Genomic DNA, 18607 nt, shown 5'->3' with positions numbered 1-18607 from the left:
GTGTGGTAATCATTACCAGCTCTGCATGGTGTGCTCAATAAGCAGAGTCCAGATTACATCATCTATAATTATTATACCTTATACACATGTATAATGACATCATAGATCTACTTGTATAAGTATATACCATGCAGAATCACATGAAGCACTTGCAGGTATATATAATTATGACGGCTTCACTGATACCAAAAATACACATTCAACAAAAACATGCCTGTATAAAAAGTTTTCAAACAGAAGTTTGGTATGAAGGTCGTCTGTACACTACATTAGCATATCCAGTGGTGTCAACTGTTCTTGTTTCTCGATAGCCATTACACAGGTCAGATTCGGATTGCTGTGAATTTGTTTCCATAGCAACCTCCTCCTCAGTAACGGCCTCAGCATGCTCTTCGAGCGAGAGGACATCATCATACTCTATTGCGGAGAAACAGAACACTCGTCAAACACTGAAAGATAATTATCACTAATTATAATTACACATGCAATATTACTATGCAAGAACACTAGCTAGCTATAACAACACAAACTATAGCTTATATAGAGCACTCTGAAGTGCAAACCCTTGCGTCATGATCAGTGGTGAGTCTACAGCCTCGAGTCAAAGCCTCGTGTATACATCTAGGCGTTAGAGCTTCTTAGCTTTTGCATGCTCACTTTTATACGACAACGAAGCTTTAATAATTCAAAATCTGCCAAATTTAAAACTACTACCTTGTTGTGTTGAGGCTACAAACACAGCGCTATCGCATCCAGGTGAGTAGACCAGAATACACAGAACGACAGACAGACAGACTGACCGACTACATCCCATGGCGCAATAATCGGTTGAATTAAATTAAATTTGTTAATAACAACGATTACAGAGATGCATTTAATCACGCAGTGATCCTTAGAATACTCACGCGCTTGACTCTACTCAAGAGTAATTGCTTACTGTGTTCATCCTCAGTGATGGCGACTAGCTCCATGTTCAGCTCCACATAGCCCACCATGATGCTCAGAACTTTTTCCAACTCGGCTGCTAGCTCATCGAAGGAAGGCCTCTCTTCAGGATCCTCGTACCAACAGCTGGTCATTAAAGAAACCCTGTATATAGTAATATGAACAATCAAGTTAACATAGACAATGGCAATATAATACTGGAATCAAAGCGTCCTTGCCATGATAATTATTGGTATACGTTTCTTAAGTAATACTGCTATAGCTAGTGGATCAATGTTTACTTACAAATCCGCAGAGCAGGCAGTATTCTGAGGAGGTTCCAATCTCTTGCCCTCTTTAAGTAGAGCCACTAGGGACATTGGATCCACTCCAGGATAGGGAGTTCGGCCACCACTGAAGACCTCCCACACGGTCACACCATACGACCACTGTATATTATTGGGGAGAATAATATCACGTATCAAGTTTTGAGGGTCTGTAACTGACGTACCGAGCACCACACAATGTTTATTTTAATTGCTACCGTAACTAGAGCAACATACGTACCACATCAGTTTTCTCATTGAAGATAGCATCGCTTAGACTCTCCACTGCCAACCATTTGTACGGCAGTTTGACTCCCTCAGCTTCACCCTGTCTGAAGTACCCTTGTGCACACACATCCTCAGCCAAGCCAAAATCCCCAACTTTGATGTCACCATTTGAATCCAACCTATACATATTCAGTGAGCATATTAACTTATTAGCAATCTATATTAATTTTATAGTGACTTGAATACTGTATAGTGGGTATAATCATTTCAAGGGTAGTGGTTTTCGCTGATTAATTAAGCATGTACTGCTAACATTTATACCCACAAATTTACTATCACAGTCATGCATGCATGCATGCATACATGCTGCAAAAAGGCTGCTATAATTATTTCAAGAAAACCTTTCTAACATTCACTCCGCAAAAGTTTATAGATCTAGCTACCCTCGAAATAATTATACAGTACATTATGCTTTATCAAAGATTATATAAGTGCTTTGTGTTACAGTGTGCCATGCAGCACACAAGACTAGACAAACCGATTCAATGCCTCACATGCAGTTCCTGGCAGCTAGGTCTCGATGGACGAACTTGTGCTCAGCAAGATACGCCATTCCAAGAGCTATCTGATGACACATCTTCAACAGTAGCTTCCTTACAGCAAATACCTACGTACAGTACACGATATGTAAAATCAGCATAGAAAAATAAATCAATATCTTCTATCAGTTAAACAATATAAGAGGCATTGCAAAATATTAGCATGTAGTTTTGTAATTGGACAGACAGACATTCCTAACTCAAGTTATTGACCCTTGAAAGTAGCTTTTGAAATAGTTTCAGAAAGCCGTATATTATTTATTGTAAACCACCCTCGGGGCTTTGCCCTTGTCCTCGGAGGTTTACTGCAGCTTATTATATTGGGTGACCACAATAACCAACCGCGTGTGTGCTGAATTAATTTGTTGGCATGGAGTACAAAATACCTTCTCAAAATCCTCTCCCTCTGCCAACTCTAGGTTAGACCTCTCTTTCTTCAAATAGTCTAGTAGACTCCCGTTTGTCATATAAGGCATTACCATGGAAACACCGGGTCCGGCATCAAGACATACCCCAATCAAGGGCATGACGTGATGATGGTGGAACTCCTGCATCTTGGTGATCTCCCTCACCATGCTCTGTACGTCACTCTGAGTGAACAGACCTATAGAGGTGCATGGGGTGTAATTATAATTTACGCTATAGGACTTGTGTGTCCACTCAATGTAGAACTTGTTTAGCTGAGTCAGCGAGTGGTTAGGCTTGAGTAGTTGTGAACATGATTGCGGTAACCACAACCACAACAATACTGCACGTTACTGTAAGCATCATAATGATATTCACGGGCAATTATGGTTGTTGTGGGAAATTATCGGTCCAAGAAATTCCTGGACCAAGTTCTACACATTGGAACTTGACCAGGCGTTCTTTCAGATAACGAATGGCTGGTCTCGAGGCTAGGAGGAGCTAGGGGGCATAATTTATGGCTATATAGGACTTGTGTATGTGTCCACTCTCAGAGCAAAAGGTAAATTTGGAGGTGCATATGCATATTTGTTGCCAAGTGAGTGGGCAGATAAAAGCAATCCAGTGCTCTGGCATCTTGCATCACTACCATAGCAACCATGTATTGCACTGCAATAATTATATATGGCATGTTGCACTGTGTGTAAATGCAGTGGGGATGAAATATGCTTTTTGACTTTTATCCTGCCCTCCCACCCAATACATGTAACTCAATTGGTCCCTTTTATAGGCTCCTTTCCTTTGCACTATAGTTGTGGGAAGCAAAACTAATAATCACATGTCTATCATCACAATTTATAGGGAAAACTTAACCAATCAGAAGAGTTTGACATCATTGGGGCAACAAGTTAGTTATTATTGCAGGTGCCCTCTGCAACATGCCTGCGGCCCTCAATCGGGCATTATGTTGCTCCATGCAATGTTATATTTGGCATGTTGCACTTGTGCTGGGCAATAACTAATACAAAATCTGGAGACTTATTTCAAAAATGCGGAGTATAAAATTGCTTATAATTCACCTTTTAGCGTTTTCAAAGCCACGCCCCTCATGGCAACATTGTTCCAGTCCATTAGTAATCCTTTGTACACAATCCCAAAAGCTCCTAGAATGATGGGAACAAACCAAACATTATCAAACATAATATTATCAAACTGCCAGAGAAAGATGAGAGAATAAAGTCTGACAAGTATTTATTTACTCATTTTTCTTGTTATAACTATAAGATCCCATGCACTTGAGGGTGTTTAGCAGGGAACTATAATTTTATGTGAGGTATATAGTTCTTGCATGGCTGGTATTAAACTATAGATTGCTTGAGGATACATCTAATTAATAATGAAAAGTGGGATCTAACCATTACGTAGTTACCTTGACCGACTGCTGCATCCTGTAATTTCAGATTAGAGCTGGGAATTCTCATTGATTCTGGAACATACTTCACAATCTGTCGAGTTTGATATTCTGCAGAATGAGAATGAGACTGATTTGAATACCCATACACATGCATAATTATAGTATATATATATACATACCCATAAGAGTGTTTGGGCCAGACAGCTTCCTCAGCTGTCTATAAAGAGAGAGAGGTTTAATTATGAAGGTAACAAACACACATGCATCTACAGCACAGTAGCTACAGATAGCTATAAATTATAGTTCAAACTGCACCAGTCCTTGACAATGTGCTTTTAGTGGCTTAGCCATCATATTCGTCTGCCACATTGTGCTACAAATTGTATAGCTCAAATTTTTGCGCTGCACGCAGCTAACGGCTCGCCTCGTTTATTCGTTCGTCTGCCACATTATGGTACGAAAAGGGGGCTCACCTTACAGTGTACACTTTTAGCCCCTCTTCTTTGTTTTGTATCGACCTTTTAATATAGAGACAGCAAACTATCGCCAATATAGCAAGAGCAGCCACAACCACGACAACAATGACGCTAATAATCACAAGGTCAGACAAGCCTCCTCCCTGACTGATTGACTGAGCCATGGATACTGTTGGGTCTAGGGATAATGATCAGGCAATTATGTATGTCAACAGAATAATTATACAGTTGAACTTCGATTATCCGAATACCGATCATCCAAATTCTCGATTATCCGTGAAATATTCATAGCAAACACCCACTCGCACATGCACATTAAGTGTCCACATGGTTGAAATCTTTTGCGTTGTTGATTAGCAGAAGCAGCTAAATGCTTCAACTTAGCCTAACAGTATAGCTTGCTACCTTGTTCTGTCCATTGCATTATGCCCAAGATTATAGTATAATTTGTAAGAGCTCTGCATGGACATGCATTATTTGCTGATTTTGCATGCAAATTATTGATGAGCATGGCTCATTTTTGGTATCCGAATATTTCAGCCCTCCGGATATGAGGTGGGGACACCAGATGTTCGGATAATCGATACTCAACTGTATAGCAATAACTATAATAATTATATAATTATACAGAGGAACCTCTGAAAATTAAGACAATTGGGGGGAAGTTGTACAGAACTGTTTTGCGTAAGAAGGAATTATCTTTCAAATTGCATTTGTTACGAGGCTACTATATATACATAACATCTGAACAGTACCACACAAACATGTACATACCCGGGGCTTACTTTCTATGCACACAGGTGCTGTGGCCGTCCAATTTCCTGTGTCACATATCCGGATCCTAGTATTTCCATCCAGCCTGAATCCATCGTCACAAGTGTACGTTGCAACAGTTCCATTCGGTCTAGTAGCATTCAACAGACTTTCCATCATATCGTAATCCAAAACACCATTGTCAATAGGAGGCAGGACACGGCAAAAGGCTACAATAATGGACAAGTTTGTTGACTATATAGGTAGTAATAAGCCTAAAATAGAGGCTATGTACAAAGTAAGGAATAAAATCCCAGAAACATTAATATCTTTTTAGGCAAGCACAATTAGCTTATAGGATCAGATTATCTCTAAACAGTGCGAAGTAGTAATAGTGACCCATGCAAATTAAGGGGTAAAATAATGCAGCAATTAGCTATACCTTTACATGTCGGCATTTTTCCAAACCATTCACTGTTGTTACACGCCCTTGTTTCATTTCCAGAGAGATAGTATCCTTGGTTACAGGTGTAAGTGGCGACAGTACCATACGGCCTCAGAGGAAAACCACCAAAACTATAAGAGATGTTTCCATTGGGCAGCGAGGGAAGATGATCACACTGACCTGCATACGTATAATTATATTCAAAGGTTACAATCATCGTCAGCAACATATAGAGTAACAGTGAAACATTTAAAGTCTAAACTCCAAAATCAACACTTTTTTTGGAGAACTCAGAAGTGTCCTACACTTGACCTAAACATAATATTAGCTTATGTATAGGGTACTTGAGCAGCAATGAAAATAGGCTAAAAGTGGAACCAATGTCGATTGGGACCTATAGAAAGTATCATAAGGATTTTTCAGGGTTCCACTGAACACTAACAAATAATTAATTATAGTGATTGTAGGGACGGACACATATCCTAACTATAACCTTAGTGATAGCGTGATAGCTGTACGTACCTTGATCGTCTATAATGGTAATGGTGTAACTTTGTCGTGGTAAATAACAGTTTTCACTAGCATCACATTCAACAAATATTTCCAATTTTTCAATTGGTTCCGGAATCTCATCATCAATTATGGGCACGATAAATCGATTATTGGGAGCTGAATTACGGCGTCTCCATCTCATGTTACTATTGCCCACTGTACCTGGGTGTACACCAGTTACAGTATAGTCCTCTCCTGCATGTGGAAAAATATTTTTTGGTGGCTACCTCTACAACATTTATTTTGAACACCTGCATTAGGAACTTGTAGTACGTACTGTGTGTATCTTGGAATGGAGCCTACCTATTCATTGCTCCCAAATGTTATGAATTATAATTATAGTACCTTCTGTTGCAGACAAATTTCTAGTGACAGCAAAAGCTCTTGTTACTGTTGAACGGTCCCCTCTTGTTATCAAGAACTCCATATCCACTTGACCCACTGTTTCCAAAACAATCATGTCTTGAGCTTCAATCCAGGCCACTGGAGGAAAGAAGTAAGAAGTAAGACATATTATTTTATTTGGTGGTATGATAGAACTTACATCCTATTGGTTTCATCGCAAATGGAAGAGGGTAAGTAAATGAATTGTCCTTAGCAAAACCGTATGCATACCCCCAGAATGGTACATCACCAGAAAAAGTTATATCAAATGCATCTACTCCGAAGACTCCAGTAGCTCCCCGCCCACACACCATTGATGCAATACAGTCCACACTACAATCGATGGTAGCGAAACCATCAGTTGGTGTGAACACATCTCTATTGACAAGCAATCCTTGAGTGTTTGGTTCGTAATCACTTTCCCGGAGAGTATAGCTTAAGGACACAGAAGAAGGATCTGACAGACTTGTGAGACTGTACCGAGTTAGATAGGAATCGACAGGTGGTATATACACCATCGAGGGATCGCCGATTGCTTTAGTCAAGTTCAAATTATCGACTGAATTTCCGAGGGTGTAGCTCATAACTGTAATCGGACGTGTTGACTGGACGCTGCAAAATGTACGACTGTTATGTGGTGTTCTGCACTCAACGTATTGGCCTCGATTAATAACAGCGGTCATAGATCGACCAAAGCCTGATAGGAGGACTCTTCGACCATTTCTACTAGCAGAGACTGGTTCACATAGACAGTTGACTTGTATAGAGGCTTCATCGCTGACAGTACCAATTCTATATACTTCACCACTTTGTCGAAGATCAAATGGTGCAAGAAGAAACATATCACCGTACGTTGGGTGTGGTGGAATTTGTTCTACCAGATAATCGCAAGTTCTGTCTTTGGTAGGATTTCCACATTGATGGCCACTGAAAACAGACAATGGTTTGTCAGATGTAATGATAGTGCCCGTCAAATCATTCACATTACTAAGCATCAGAGTGTCGAAGCGATTGAAGTGCACTCCGTATGTCGATTCTACCCGAGTGTTAGTGATAGCAGGGTTTGGTCTCACCCAGGAGGGATGAAGCTGTTTTTGTGATGTTATCATTCGAATAATTGTGTCATCCTGACAGGGTGTGATGAGAAACTGACTATCAAAAGTTCCTCCAGTTGCATCTGATGAGAATATGAAATATTGGTAATCTTTCGCTGTTGAAAACTCGACACAATTAATAGCCATAAAGGCATCAGCGGAGGAGGCCAAATTATTATTACTGCTGAGAGCATATACTGTGAGTTCATCATTTAGATTGTCTGCAGTTAAAATCAGTCCTTTTTGTCTATCACTTGTAGATCTACCATTATTGCCGTCACTCTGTACTGATAAGTCTTCCCGTCTGTTAATCCCTCCACTAGCTTGCAATTGAATGACTGTGAAATGCCCCCTCTGTGCTGTTCCAGTACGAGAGAACAATCCACTGTCAGGTGATACCTCGTTGAATCCAATCAGGTCAGGAAGCCTTGTTTCAATAGTAAAAGCAGACACATCTTGTTCCGTTGTAATATGAAGTGATATTTCGGACCGTCCAACAGCATTTCTCATAAATGCAAGAGCAAATTTATTGCCTCTGGTTTTAAGAGAATTGAAATCTATGGAAATAATGTCATTATGAGAGGTACATACTTTGTGACCTGTAGGAGGTTGGCAAGTGCATCATTTGCTTCTTTATTCTGGTAATTGTAAGATGTAATTGGAGGCTTAGTCCTAATGACCCATGCAGGGGATAAATAGATAACGCAGCAATTAGCCATACCTATACATGTCGGCATAGTTCCCAACCATTCACTGTTGTTACACGTCCTATTTTTATCTCCGGAGAGATAATATCCTTTATTACAGGTGTGAGTGGCAACAGTACCATACGGCCTCAGAGGGTAACCATCAAAACTATAGGAGATGTGTCCATTGGACAACGGGAGAAGATTATGACACTGACCTGCGTACATTTAAATATAATCATCAGCAAGCATTACAGTAGAACCTCTAAATGGACACCCTTTTAAGTATGAAGAGATTGTTCCTTGTATTGACGTGTCTTGATTCAGGGTGTCATACAGGATTTTGAAGTAGAGGGGGGAAACGAGAAAAGTAACCAGCTAAAAAAAGGTCAACTGTTTTTCAATACCCAGCTATGGACACTCAGTCACACAACTAGTACTTGAAAGGGGGGGGGAAATTGGAGCTAGGGGGGAGGTATCCCACCTTCCCCCCTGTATGACACCCTATGATTACAGTGGTTAATTTGTACGTGCTTCTATTTCGATTGAGTGGCCAGATTATAAGTGTCGACATTTAGAGGTTCCATTGAACATCAATGAATCACTAGTCTATACTATATACACATGCAATGGAAAAGCTAAATATATGAATGTGGGCACACACACCTACAGTGTATAAGGTGATAAGTATGAAAGTTGCACCGTGCCACGTACGTACCTTGATCGTCTATAATAGTGATGGTGTATCGTTGTCGTGGTAGATAACAGTTTCTATTTTTCTCACATTCAACAAAAATCTCTAACACTTCAATTGGTTCCGGAATGTCATCATCAATTATGGGCACAATAAATTGAGCTATGGGAGCTGATGTATGACGTTTCCATATCAGGTTACTTTTGCCCTTACCTGGGTGCAAACCAGTTGAATTATAGTCTGCGCCTGCAAGTAGAAGAAAATACAAAACACGTGGAAAGTTTATTATCTCTCTACAGCAAATACAAACAGAATGAACACATGCACTTCGTAATCTAAAGCAGTATCTTGGACTGCGCATCATTTTAATTAGAGCATGGACGCTGTGAAAAATATCTCCAACATGTACATGAATAAAAAGAATCTGTCAATACCTTCTGTTGCAGACAAATTACTAGTGACAGCGAAAGCTCTTGTCCTCACTGAATTGTAACCTCCTGTTATCATAAACCCCATATCGACTAGACCTACATTTTCCATAACAGTCTTGTTTTGGGCTTCAATCCGGGCCACTGGAGAAAAGGAGTGAAGTAAATAAGGGACACAACTTTTGTGTATAATTATAACTTACGCCCTATCGGTATCATCTCAAATGGTAGAGGATAAGCAAATGAAACATCCTCAGCAGAACCGTATGCATACCCCCAGAACGGTACATCACCCAAAAATTGTATATTAAAGTTTCTTTGACCTAAATATCTAGTAGCTCCTCGTCCACATTGTACTTTTCCAATGCAATCAATGGTAGTAAAATCATCAGATGGTTTGAATTCTTTGTTAATAAGCAATTTCGAAGAGTTTAGATTGGCGAAATTACTTTCACGGAGAGTATAGCTTAATGACACAGAAAAAGGATATGAAAGACTTGTGAGACTGTACCGAGTCAGATAGGAATCAACAGGTGGTATGTACACCATCGAGGGGTCGCTGATTGGACTGGTGAAGTCTAAATTATTGACTAAACTTCCAAGGGTGTAAATCATTACTGTAACCGGACGTGTTGATTTGACGCTGCAAAATGTACTGTTGTTTGGAGGTGTTCTGCACTCAGCGTACTGGCCTTGATTTATAGTAGTATACAAAAGGCGACCAGAGCCTGACAACATATTGTTACTGTTACTGTTACTCATCACATCAGAGACCAGATCACATGGACAATTGATCTGTAAAGATACATCATTGCTGACAGTACCGATTCGATATACTGCACCTGTTTGTCGAACATCAAACGGTGCAAGAAGAAACATATCACCGTACGTTGGGTGTGGTGGAATTTGTTCTACTAGGTAACCACAAGTTCCATTATTGGTAAGAGTTCCACATTGATGGCCGCTGAAAACAGACAGTGGCTTGTCAGATGTAACGATAGTGCCAGTCAAATCATTAACATTGCTAAGCATCAGAGTATCAAAGCGATTGAAATGTAGTCCGTATGTCAATTCTTCTTGAGAGCGAGTGATAGTAGAGTTTGGGCTCACCCAGGAGGGATGAAGCTGTGTTTGTGATGGTCTCACTCCAATACGTGTGTCATCCTGACACGGTGTGAGGAGAAACTGGCTCTCAAAAGGTCCTCCACCAGACGAGAATACAAAATATTGATAATTGTTCGCTGTTGGAAACTCGACACAGTTAATGGCCATGAAGGCATCAGCGGAGGAGGCCATGTCATTATTACTGCTGAGAGCATATACGGTGAGCTCATCACTTGGATTATCTGCAGTTATAATCAGTCCTTTTTGTCTATCACTTGTATCATTATCGCCGTCACTCTGTACTGATAAGTCTGGCCGTCCGTTACTCACTCCACCAGCTTGTAATTGAATGACTGTGAAATTCCCCCTCCGTGCTGTGCCAGTACGAAAGAACAATCCACTGTCAGGTGATACCTCGTTGAATCCAATCAGGTCAGGAAGCCTCGTTTCAATAGTGAAAGCAGACACATCTTGTTCCGTTGTAATATAAAGTGATATTTTGGATCGTCCAACAGCATTTCTCATAAATGCAACAGCAAATTTATTGCCTCTGGTTTTAGGAGAACTGGAATCTACAGAAATAGAAATTCATCACATGAGAGGTTAGTTGTTTGCATTAACCGACCGTTATAAAAGCGACAACTCAGCCTGGGATCGATGCTAAGGAGTGGTACATACTTCGTAATTCTATGACTTAATTATACTACACTATACATCTTAAGTAAAATTGCTTTTAGCCCACAATACCCTGGCCTATACATGTATCAACACAGAGCTGCATGCATGAAACTAAGTTTCCACTTGGAGTGGCTTAAAATTGATGTATCACATGCACAATCTATAGTGTGTGTGTGGAAGTAAACTGATGGCATGCCTGAACTATAATTATGTGCATAACATTGAGACACTGCATGCATGGCATTAATATTTGCTTGCAAGCGCCTGCTAATGCATGGAGTATGTGTTTCATTGCCACACAATCAATATAGTCATGCATGCAGCAAGTACCGGTACTTCAGTCGACAAGCTTATATACAGTAGACTCTCATTAATCTGGTCACCCTTGGGACAGTGCAGCTTGGCCGGAAAAGCGAGGTTGCTGTATTTCAGAAAATAGCCACAGCTAAAAATCGACCTTACCTCGAATGACTAATTTTGCGGTTCTGTCTCCAGGATAATGAAGGATAATTGATGATGTGTAGTCCAATTTATCGGCCAATCCACACCCAAAATGTCATATCCGGCCGTAATAAACGCACATTTAAAACCTAGTTTGGGGCAGCCAAGACTGGCCAGTATATGGAATAGCCGAGTGGCCGCATTTCATTCATTTTACATTCATAAGACGGCAAGTAAGACTTAGAATGCTGCAGTTAGATAGCTTTGAGTATATAGCTAGCTATAGTGCAACTATTCAGTCGTACACTGTTCTATTAAACTTAGCTAGCTCGCATGCAGCTGCTTGCTTATTCTGGATACTTCGCATGCTCTATAAAAATCCAATTATACCCAGACAATTTCCAAAATAATTAGTTTTTGCTGTCCGATAAATTAGAAGATATACGGTACTGATCTGGATTTTTAACACATTATATTATTTATAAGTTTCAATTAGAGGTTTAGTCCTAATGACCCATGCAGGGGGTAAATAATTTATAATACAGTAATTAGCTATACCTATACATGTCGGCATTGTTCCCAACCATTCACTGTTGGTACACGTCCTTGTTTCATTTCCAGAGAGATAGTATCGTCGGTTACAGGTGTAAGTGGCAACAGTACCATACGGCCTCAGAGGGTAACCATCAAAACTATAGGAGATGTTTCCATTGGACAACGGGGGAAGATGATCACACTGACCTGCGTATAATTATTCATCAACAGCATTATACGGTAACTGTTACAGTGGAACCTCTAAAACAAATCAACAACCTTTGGGACCGTATGTATATAATTATGGAAAGTACTCTATTTAGAAATCCTGATTTCTATGCACTTGACTTCTAATAAGGTGATTGAGATTTGATCTGATAATAGGTTATAGCCTACATAACTTATAAGCATAGTACAGTCTACAAGCTAAATATGAAAAACTTCACTAGGTTTTTTGTAACCAAAAGAACGCGAACGTTGTTTGATATTGGAATGGTTCAAGTGAGATAAGATATAGTTGTACGTACCTTGATCGTCTATAATGGTGATGGTGTATCGTTGTCGTGGAAGATAACAGTTTCCGTTTGCCTCACATTCAACAAAAATCTCAAATACTTCAACTGGTTCCGGAATGTCATCATCAATTATGGGCACAAGAAAACAATTATTGAGAGTTGAATTTCCAGCTCTCCATTCCAATTTACTACAATTTCCCGGTGTGCTTGGAAGCAAACCAGTGGAACCATAGTCCTCTCCTATGCGAAAATTGGAATAGTAACCATGCACCGGTCCTACACATTCATTGACCACATAATAGCTAGACATGCAGTGTTGGATGAGTCTACACGGAATTTAGAAACCCATGCTAAGGTAGTATCCCAAGCATAGCGAGGGTACTACAAGTGAATCACATGCCAATAAAACAGTGCCATATATATACTATATAGTGCGCATGTGCAAGCCTTTACCATGATTGTAGATATTCAACAACTAGTCATGTCTATCCAAATATTGTTCCTTAGTATCAACACAAAATAATCATCTTACCTTCTATTGCAGTAATATTTTTAGTGACAACGAAAGCTCTTGTTCTCAGTGAAGTATCTCCATTTGTTACTCTAAACCCCATATTTACTAGACCCACGGTTTCCATAACAACCATATCTTGAGCTTCAATCCAGACCACTAAAACATAAAAAAGAATTGTCGACACACTTTTATATATATAGGTAAAAAACTTACGTCCTATTGGTACCATTTTGAACGGTAGAGGGTGAGCGTATGAATAGTTTGTAGCAACACCATGTACAAAACCCCAGAATGGTACATCCCCGGAAAACTTTATATCATAATTTTTCGGGCTTAAGAATCCAGTAGCTCCCCGACCGCACGACATCGATCCAAAGCCCTCATTGCAATTGATGGTAGTGAAACCATCAGATGGTGGGAGTACATCTCCATTGCCAATCAATCCCTCCGTGTTGGGCTCGTAATAATCTCTTTCCTGGAGAGTATAGCTTAAGAAAGCAAAACGAGAATCTGACAGACTTGTGAGACTGTACCGAGTCAAATAGGAATCAACAGGTGGTATATAAACCATAGAGAAATACTTGAAAAGTTTATTATAGTTCATTACTGTAACTGGACGGGATGACTGAACGCTGCAAAAGCCTTGGGCCTGTGATCTACATTCAACATATTGGCCTTGATTTATAGTAGCAGTGAAAGAGCTACCAGATCCTGAAAGGAGCACTCTATTACTACTTGCAGAGACTGGCTCACAGAGACAGTTGACCTCAACAGAGGTTTCATTGCTGACAGAGCCTATTCGAAACATTAAAGACATTGATGGAAGAAAAAAGAAATCGCCATAAGTTTGGTGAGGTGGAACTTGTTCTACAAGATAACTACTCTCTATTAGAGCGCCACTAAAAACAGACAACGGCTTGTCAGATGTAATGATAGTGCCCGTCAAATCACCCAAATTGCTAAGCAACAGAGTATCAAAGCGATTGAAACGCAGTTCATAAAACACTTCACCTTGAAATTGTGAATAAGTTGTGTTAACACTTGGATTTACCCAAGACGGGTGATGCTGCACTTGTGAAGGTCTCACTCGAATAGTTGTCTCACCTTGACAGGGTGTTATGAGCAACTGACTCTGAAAATCACCTCCGCCAGTTACATCTGATGAGAACACGAAATATTGGTAATCTCTTGCTGTTGGAAATTCGACACAGTTAATAGCCATGAAGGCATCAGAGGAGGAGGCCATGTTATTATTAGTGCTGAGAGCATATATTGTGAGCTCATCACTTGGATTCTCTGTGGTTAAAATCAGTCCCTTTTGTCTATCACTTTGATCAATATTGCCATCAGTTAGTACAGATATGCCTGGCTGCTCGTTAACCTCTCCAGCAAAAACTTGCAATTCCACGACGGTGAACTCCCCCCTCCGAGCTGTCCCAGGATGAGAGTACAGTCCAGATGACGTTTTGTTGAATCCAATTAAACCAGAAAACTTTGTCTTGATAGTGAAATTAGACACACTTTGTTCGGTTGTAATATACAGCATTATTTTAGCTGGTTTAACACGATTTCCCATAAACGCAAGAGCAAATTTACTGCCTCTGGTCTTCGGAACATTTGAATCTGTAGAAAATAATAATGATGCAATCACTATATACCTATGGCTTATTGATTAGAAGAATATACTTCTTGGAAAAGGTTGTCATAGACTTCGTGTAACCGACCTATATATACACGTTAGATCAATTTCTTAGAAAGGAAACCAACTGGAGTACACCCACATTTTTAATTATGACTAGCTAGTAGGGCCGCCGTTATTAACCACATTAAACTGGAGCACAATACATACATTTGAATCTGTAGAAAATACTAATGATGCAATCACTATACCTATGGCTTATTGGTTAGAAGAATATACTTCTTGGAAAAGGTTGTCACAGACTTCGTGTGACCACCTATATATACATGTTAGGTCAATTTCTTAGAAGGAAACCAGCTGGAGTACGCCCACATTTTTAATTCAATTAAGACTCTTGATAATTATGACTAGCCAGTAGGGCTAACCACATTAAACTGGAGCACAATACATACACTTGCATGGTCAGAATATCCACACATGACTGCTCAAATGCACATGCATTACCTTCTACTCAACTCAAAGCCTAGACTTTCTGCAGGTCACTGGTGGAATGGTGCGCATGCAGCTCTTATTATGCCTCGGTGCGCATGCGCAAGCAAGGTATAGAGCAAATTTTCGCCAGACACCTATTATCGGCAGCTATTGCACGAAGCGCAAGACGATTTTCCACAACTCTAATGTGAGTATACGTGTAGGGTATATTTGGCATTTTTTTAGACAAGTTCGCTGCATGGCATTAATAATCAGGTATGAGCTTGAATTGGCAACCCTCACTTCGATTTGCCAAAATATTATCGTCATTAAAATTAATAATGATATCGCTATACGGTAGTATAGGCTAACAGTATAGTAGTGACGAATGCATGCTGTGTTCTGAGTTGTGTGTGAGTTTGTGGATTGATTTTCACCACCACCAGCTTGCATGTGCAACATGCATAAATCAATTTCCAGCTGCAATAACTATATCATTTTTATCATGCAGTACTAAGCATTTAGTCGGTCGATCAGATCAGCAAGCTTGTATAATAGCTAATTGTTGAAAACGCACCATAGTGGTAGAACTAATTTTATATTCGAGGACAATTTTAAGGCTCCGTGAAACTTTATGCGATTAAATATCGCGGTTTCAATGGGTACAGGCCTCGAATTATTGAAGTATTCGATATGATAGCTGCTTGCATAAATAGCATTCAATCAACGCATTAATTTCTAGCAATACGGTATGCACATGCATGCATGTAATGAAATAGACTTCACATACCAGGCTCCAGATTTATTGCAGCTTGTCGTCTCTGTCTGGTTCTATCAACACTGCTGGAAAAGGTGCTTGTAATGAAAGCCTCAGCAGTAGGTACTCCACAGTCAGGACAGTTGCCATCTTGTACTGCCTTTTGCATAAGTGCAAACAGAATTAGGACACATGCAACGAGCTTATACATCATACACAGCTATTTTACTCAAACTAAGTTCTCAGCCGATATAGCAGTTTGTATTGTAGTTACAAGCTATATATAGCTATAGTATTACGGCACTGCATGTATAGCTATGTATAGACTACAGTTTCGTCCTAACATATGTCAAGTCCATTACCATCTTATTGATGTTCTAAAGGCTTCCACGATTTCATCATATCCTTGCCAAAATGAGCGTCCCCCTTCCTTTAATGTGGTGCAGTGGAACCCCTCTTATGACCACCCCCGAAGAAAGGCCATGCATGCATGCAACTATACGATATAAAAGTCCCAATTGAGGTACAGAACAACCCCTCAACAAAGGCCAACTATACCTAATTATAAAAGTCCCAAATGACTTAATTGTGTACAGAACAACAAATTAAGGCCACCTCTGTATATTAAAGGCCAAAACTTTGTTCTTCAAATGCATGTGTCCGTCAATATAGTAAACTAAGTATATAGTTGTTGCCTTTTGACATAATCTGATCGTGAGATCAAAGGAAATGCACTGCCAATAATTATGATAATTATTGCACTGATGGTCAGTTCTGTATAATTATGGCATTACAGAAATTTGACCTCTGGAGAAACAATCCCACCTCCAAACTGCATGTCAAATCACTTAAAGTATATTTGTGGTTCCTGTGGGAATTGAATTGCTACGCAGCATATATGCATGGTTTTGAGGCATACCATCAGAACAGTACTACGATAAACAAACGATAGTAACAGAAAAAAAACCCTGAGTAGATGGCTGAGTCTAGAAATCTCTTTGAAGATATCGCAGACAGTATAGTCCGGTATCTACACATCACAAGCTTTCAACATTGGCATGGATGATTGGCTTGGACGCAGAATGTTGTATATACATATACGATCCCGTAGACTATACAACATTCTACGTCCAAGCCAATCATTCCCATGCATGCACTCCCTATATAAATGCACAAAAACTTAACATCCTCCCCACAGCTGCTACAAACCAGCTCGAGAGATAAATGTTGATGGCTTGCATGGATGAAGGAGTGAGCCTTAATTTATTGCACAGATGCACTAACCCCAAAACCCTCTGGCAATAGACATTAAATTATGGCGTATAAAACAACCATTATAATTTATAGCAACGGTTTGATCGCATCGCTACAGATATTAAACCTATAATTATTGACATTGATATTAGGAGACTTTTGTCCCCCAAACTGTCTGGGGGACTCCCCCAAAATGTGTATTGTATACTGTATATGCATAATTATGTAGGCAACATCACAATACCATGCAGCTAGTTCGCGCCACATATACAGTCATGCATGTCGTAACAGATTTCCTTGCGGTTCTCTCCTGCTTTCTTGTTTCCATGCTTTTTAGTGCATGGATTGTGTCTTTTCCAGATAATCAGATATTCAGTCATGGCGGCTACTTGAGTTTCTAGTTTTATACCTATTCATATCTGCTTGTTCAGCACAAGTCAGTCCCATCACTTCACACATTCGAAATATTCGGACAGGTGTAGGGAATATTTACGGTGGCCCTGAAGGTCGCGCTATATATATGTACTATGCGCTATATGCGACAATTTCCTACGTGCTATATGCGACAATTTCCTACGTGCTATATGCGACAATTTCCTATGCGCTATGGGGCGATTTCCAATGCGTAATACGCAATATGCTATGCGTCATGTGACGATTTTCAATGCGTCATGCGCAATGTGTTATGCGCTACGGTATAAAGCTATTTTATTGCGTCCTGCATGAAAAGCTTCAGGCTATACTGCCTATCAATCAATGTTTCTTCACAAGGCCATAAGACCGTAAGACCCATCAATAATTATGATTCACGAGGCTACTAATACATTAAAAGACATGCAGATGAGCTTTTAATTATATCACTTGTATGCATGGCTAAGGCAGGCAGGCTACAATCAGAAACTCTACGCATGTGCTTGCGCACTACACCACACTGTTTTGAGTGCGATTGTACAGCCTACTTGAGATGGGTGACACACATGCAGTATGACAGAGTCAGACAACAACACCTTTGTATGGGCGTATATAGTAGTTACTTACTCCCCTTCATGCATGCACTCCTGCAAGTCATGTCATGCACTCACTCCTTTCGGAACTATATGGGGCTTCACAGCATGGAAATTCACTGATTTCTTTCACACACTATATACTGGAGGCTGCGGACCAAGGTCATGAGGTATGTTATAAGCAAAGCTTTCAATAAGGTCCCTCACTCAACCCTAATTCATTGGCGTGTTGATTTAATCAATCCCTATCTCATTCAGTGGATAAGAAATTACTTGACGGGTCGACAA

At 39.9% G+C, this 18607-nt stretch overlaps 1 protein-coding gene across 2 annotated transcripts; it reads right to left on the bottom strand.

The window, feature by feature from the left end:
* Nucleotides 1-149: 149 nt before the first annotated feature.
* LOC135343901 (uncharacterized) lies at nucleotides 150-16450 on the bottom strand. Of its 2 annotated transcripts, none has more exons than XM_064540930.1 (24): nucleotides 16095-16450; nucleotides 13408-14817; nucleotides 13213-13350; nucleotides 12693-12920; nucleotides 12190-12372; nucleotides 9612-11084; nucleotides 9415-9552; nucleotides 9005-9226; nucleotides 8322-8504; nucleotides 6667-8157; nucleotides 6468-6605; nucleotides 6093-6317; nucleotides 5568-5750; nucleotides 5158-5355; nucleotides 4370-4550; nucleotides 4076-4113; nucleotides 3912-4004; nucleotides 3562-3645; nucleotides 2464-2681; nucleotides 2033-2145; nucleotides 1492-1657; nucleotides 1231-1373; nucleotides 938-1071; nucleotides 150-417 (listed from the first exon to the last, which is right to left on the bottom strand). In XM_064540930.1, the coding sequence occupies exons 1-24, from the start codon at nucleotides 16273-16275 to the stop codon at nucleotides 230-232; spliced, it is 7749 nt and encodes a 2582-aa protein (XP_064397000.1). In that variant the 5' UTR covers nucleotides 16276-16450; the 3' UTR covers nucleotides 150-229. The 2 variants fall into 2 exon arrangements, with proteins under 2 accessions (XP_064397000.1, XP_064396999.1); XM_064540929.1 differs by having other exon boundaries at nucleotides 938-1089; nucleotides 16095-16448.
* Nucleotides 16451-18607: the final 2157 nt, after the last annotated feature.

Source organism: Halichondria panicea, chromosome 11 (genome assembly GCF_963675165.1).
Source record: "Halichondria panicea chromosome 11, odHalPani1.1, whole genome shotgun sequence".
NCBI lineage: Eukaryota > Metazoa > Porifera > Demospongiae > Suberitida > Halichondriidae > Halichondria > Halichondria panicea.
This window is presented reverse-complemented; position numbering and strand designations above follow the sequence as displayed.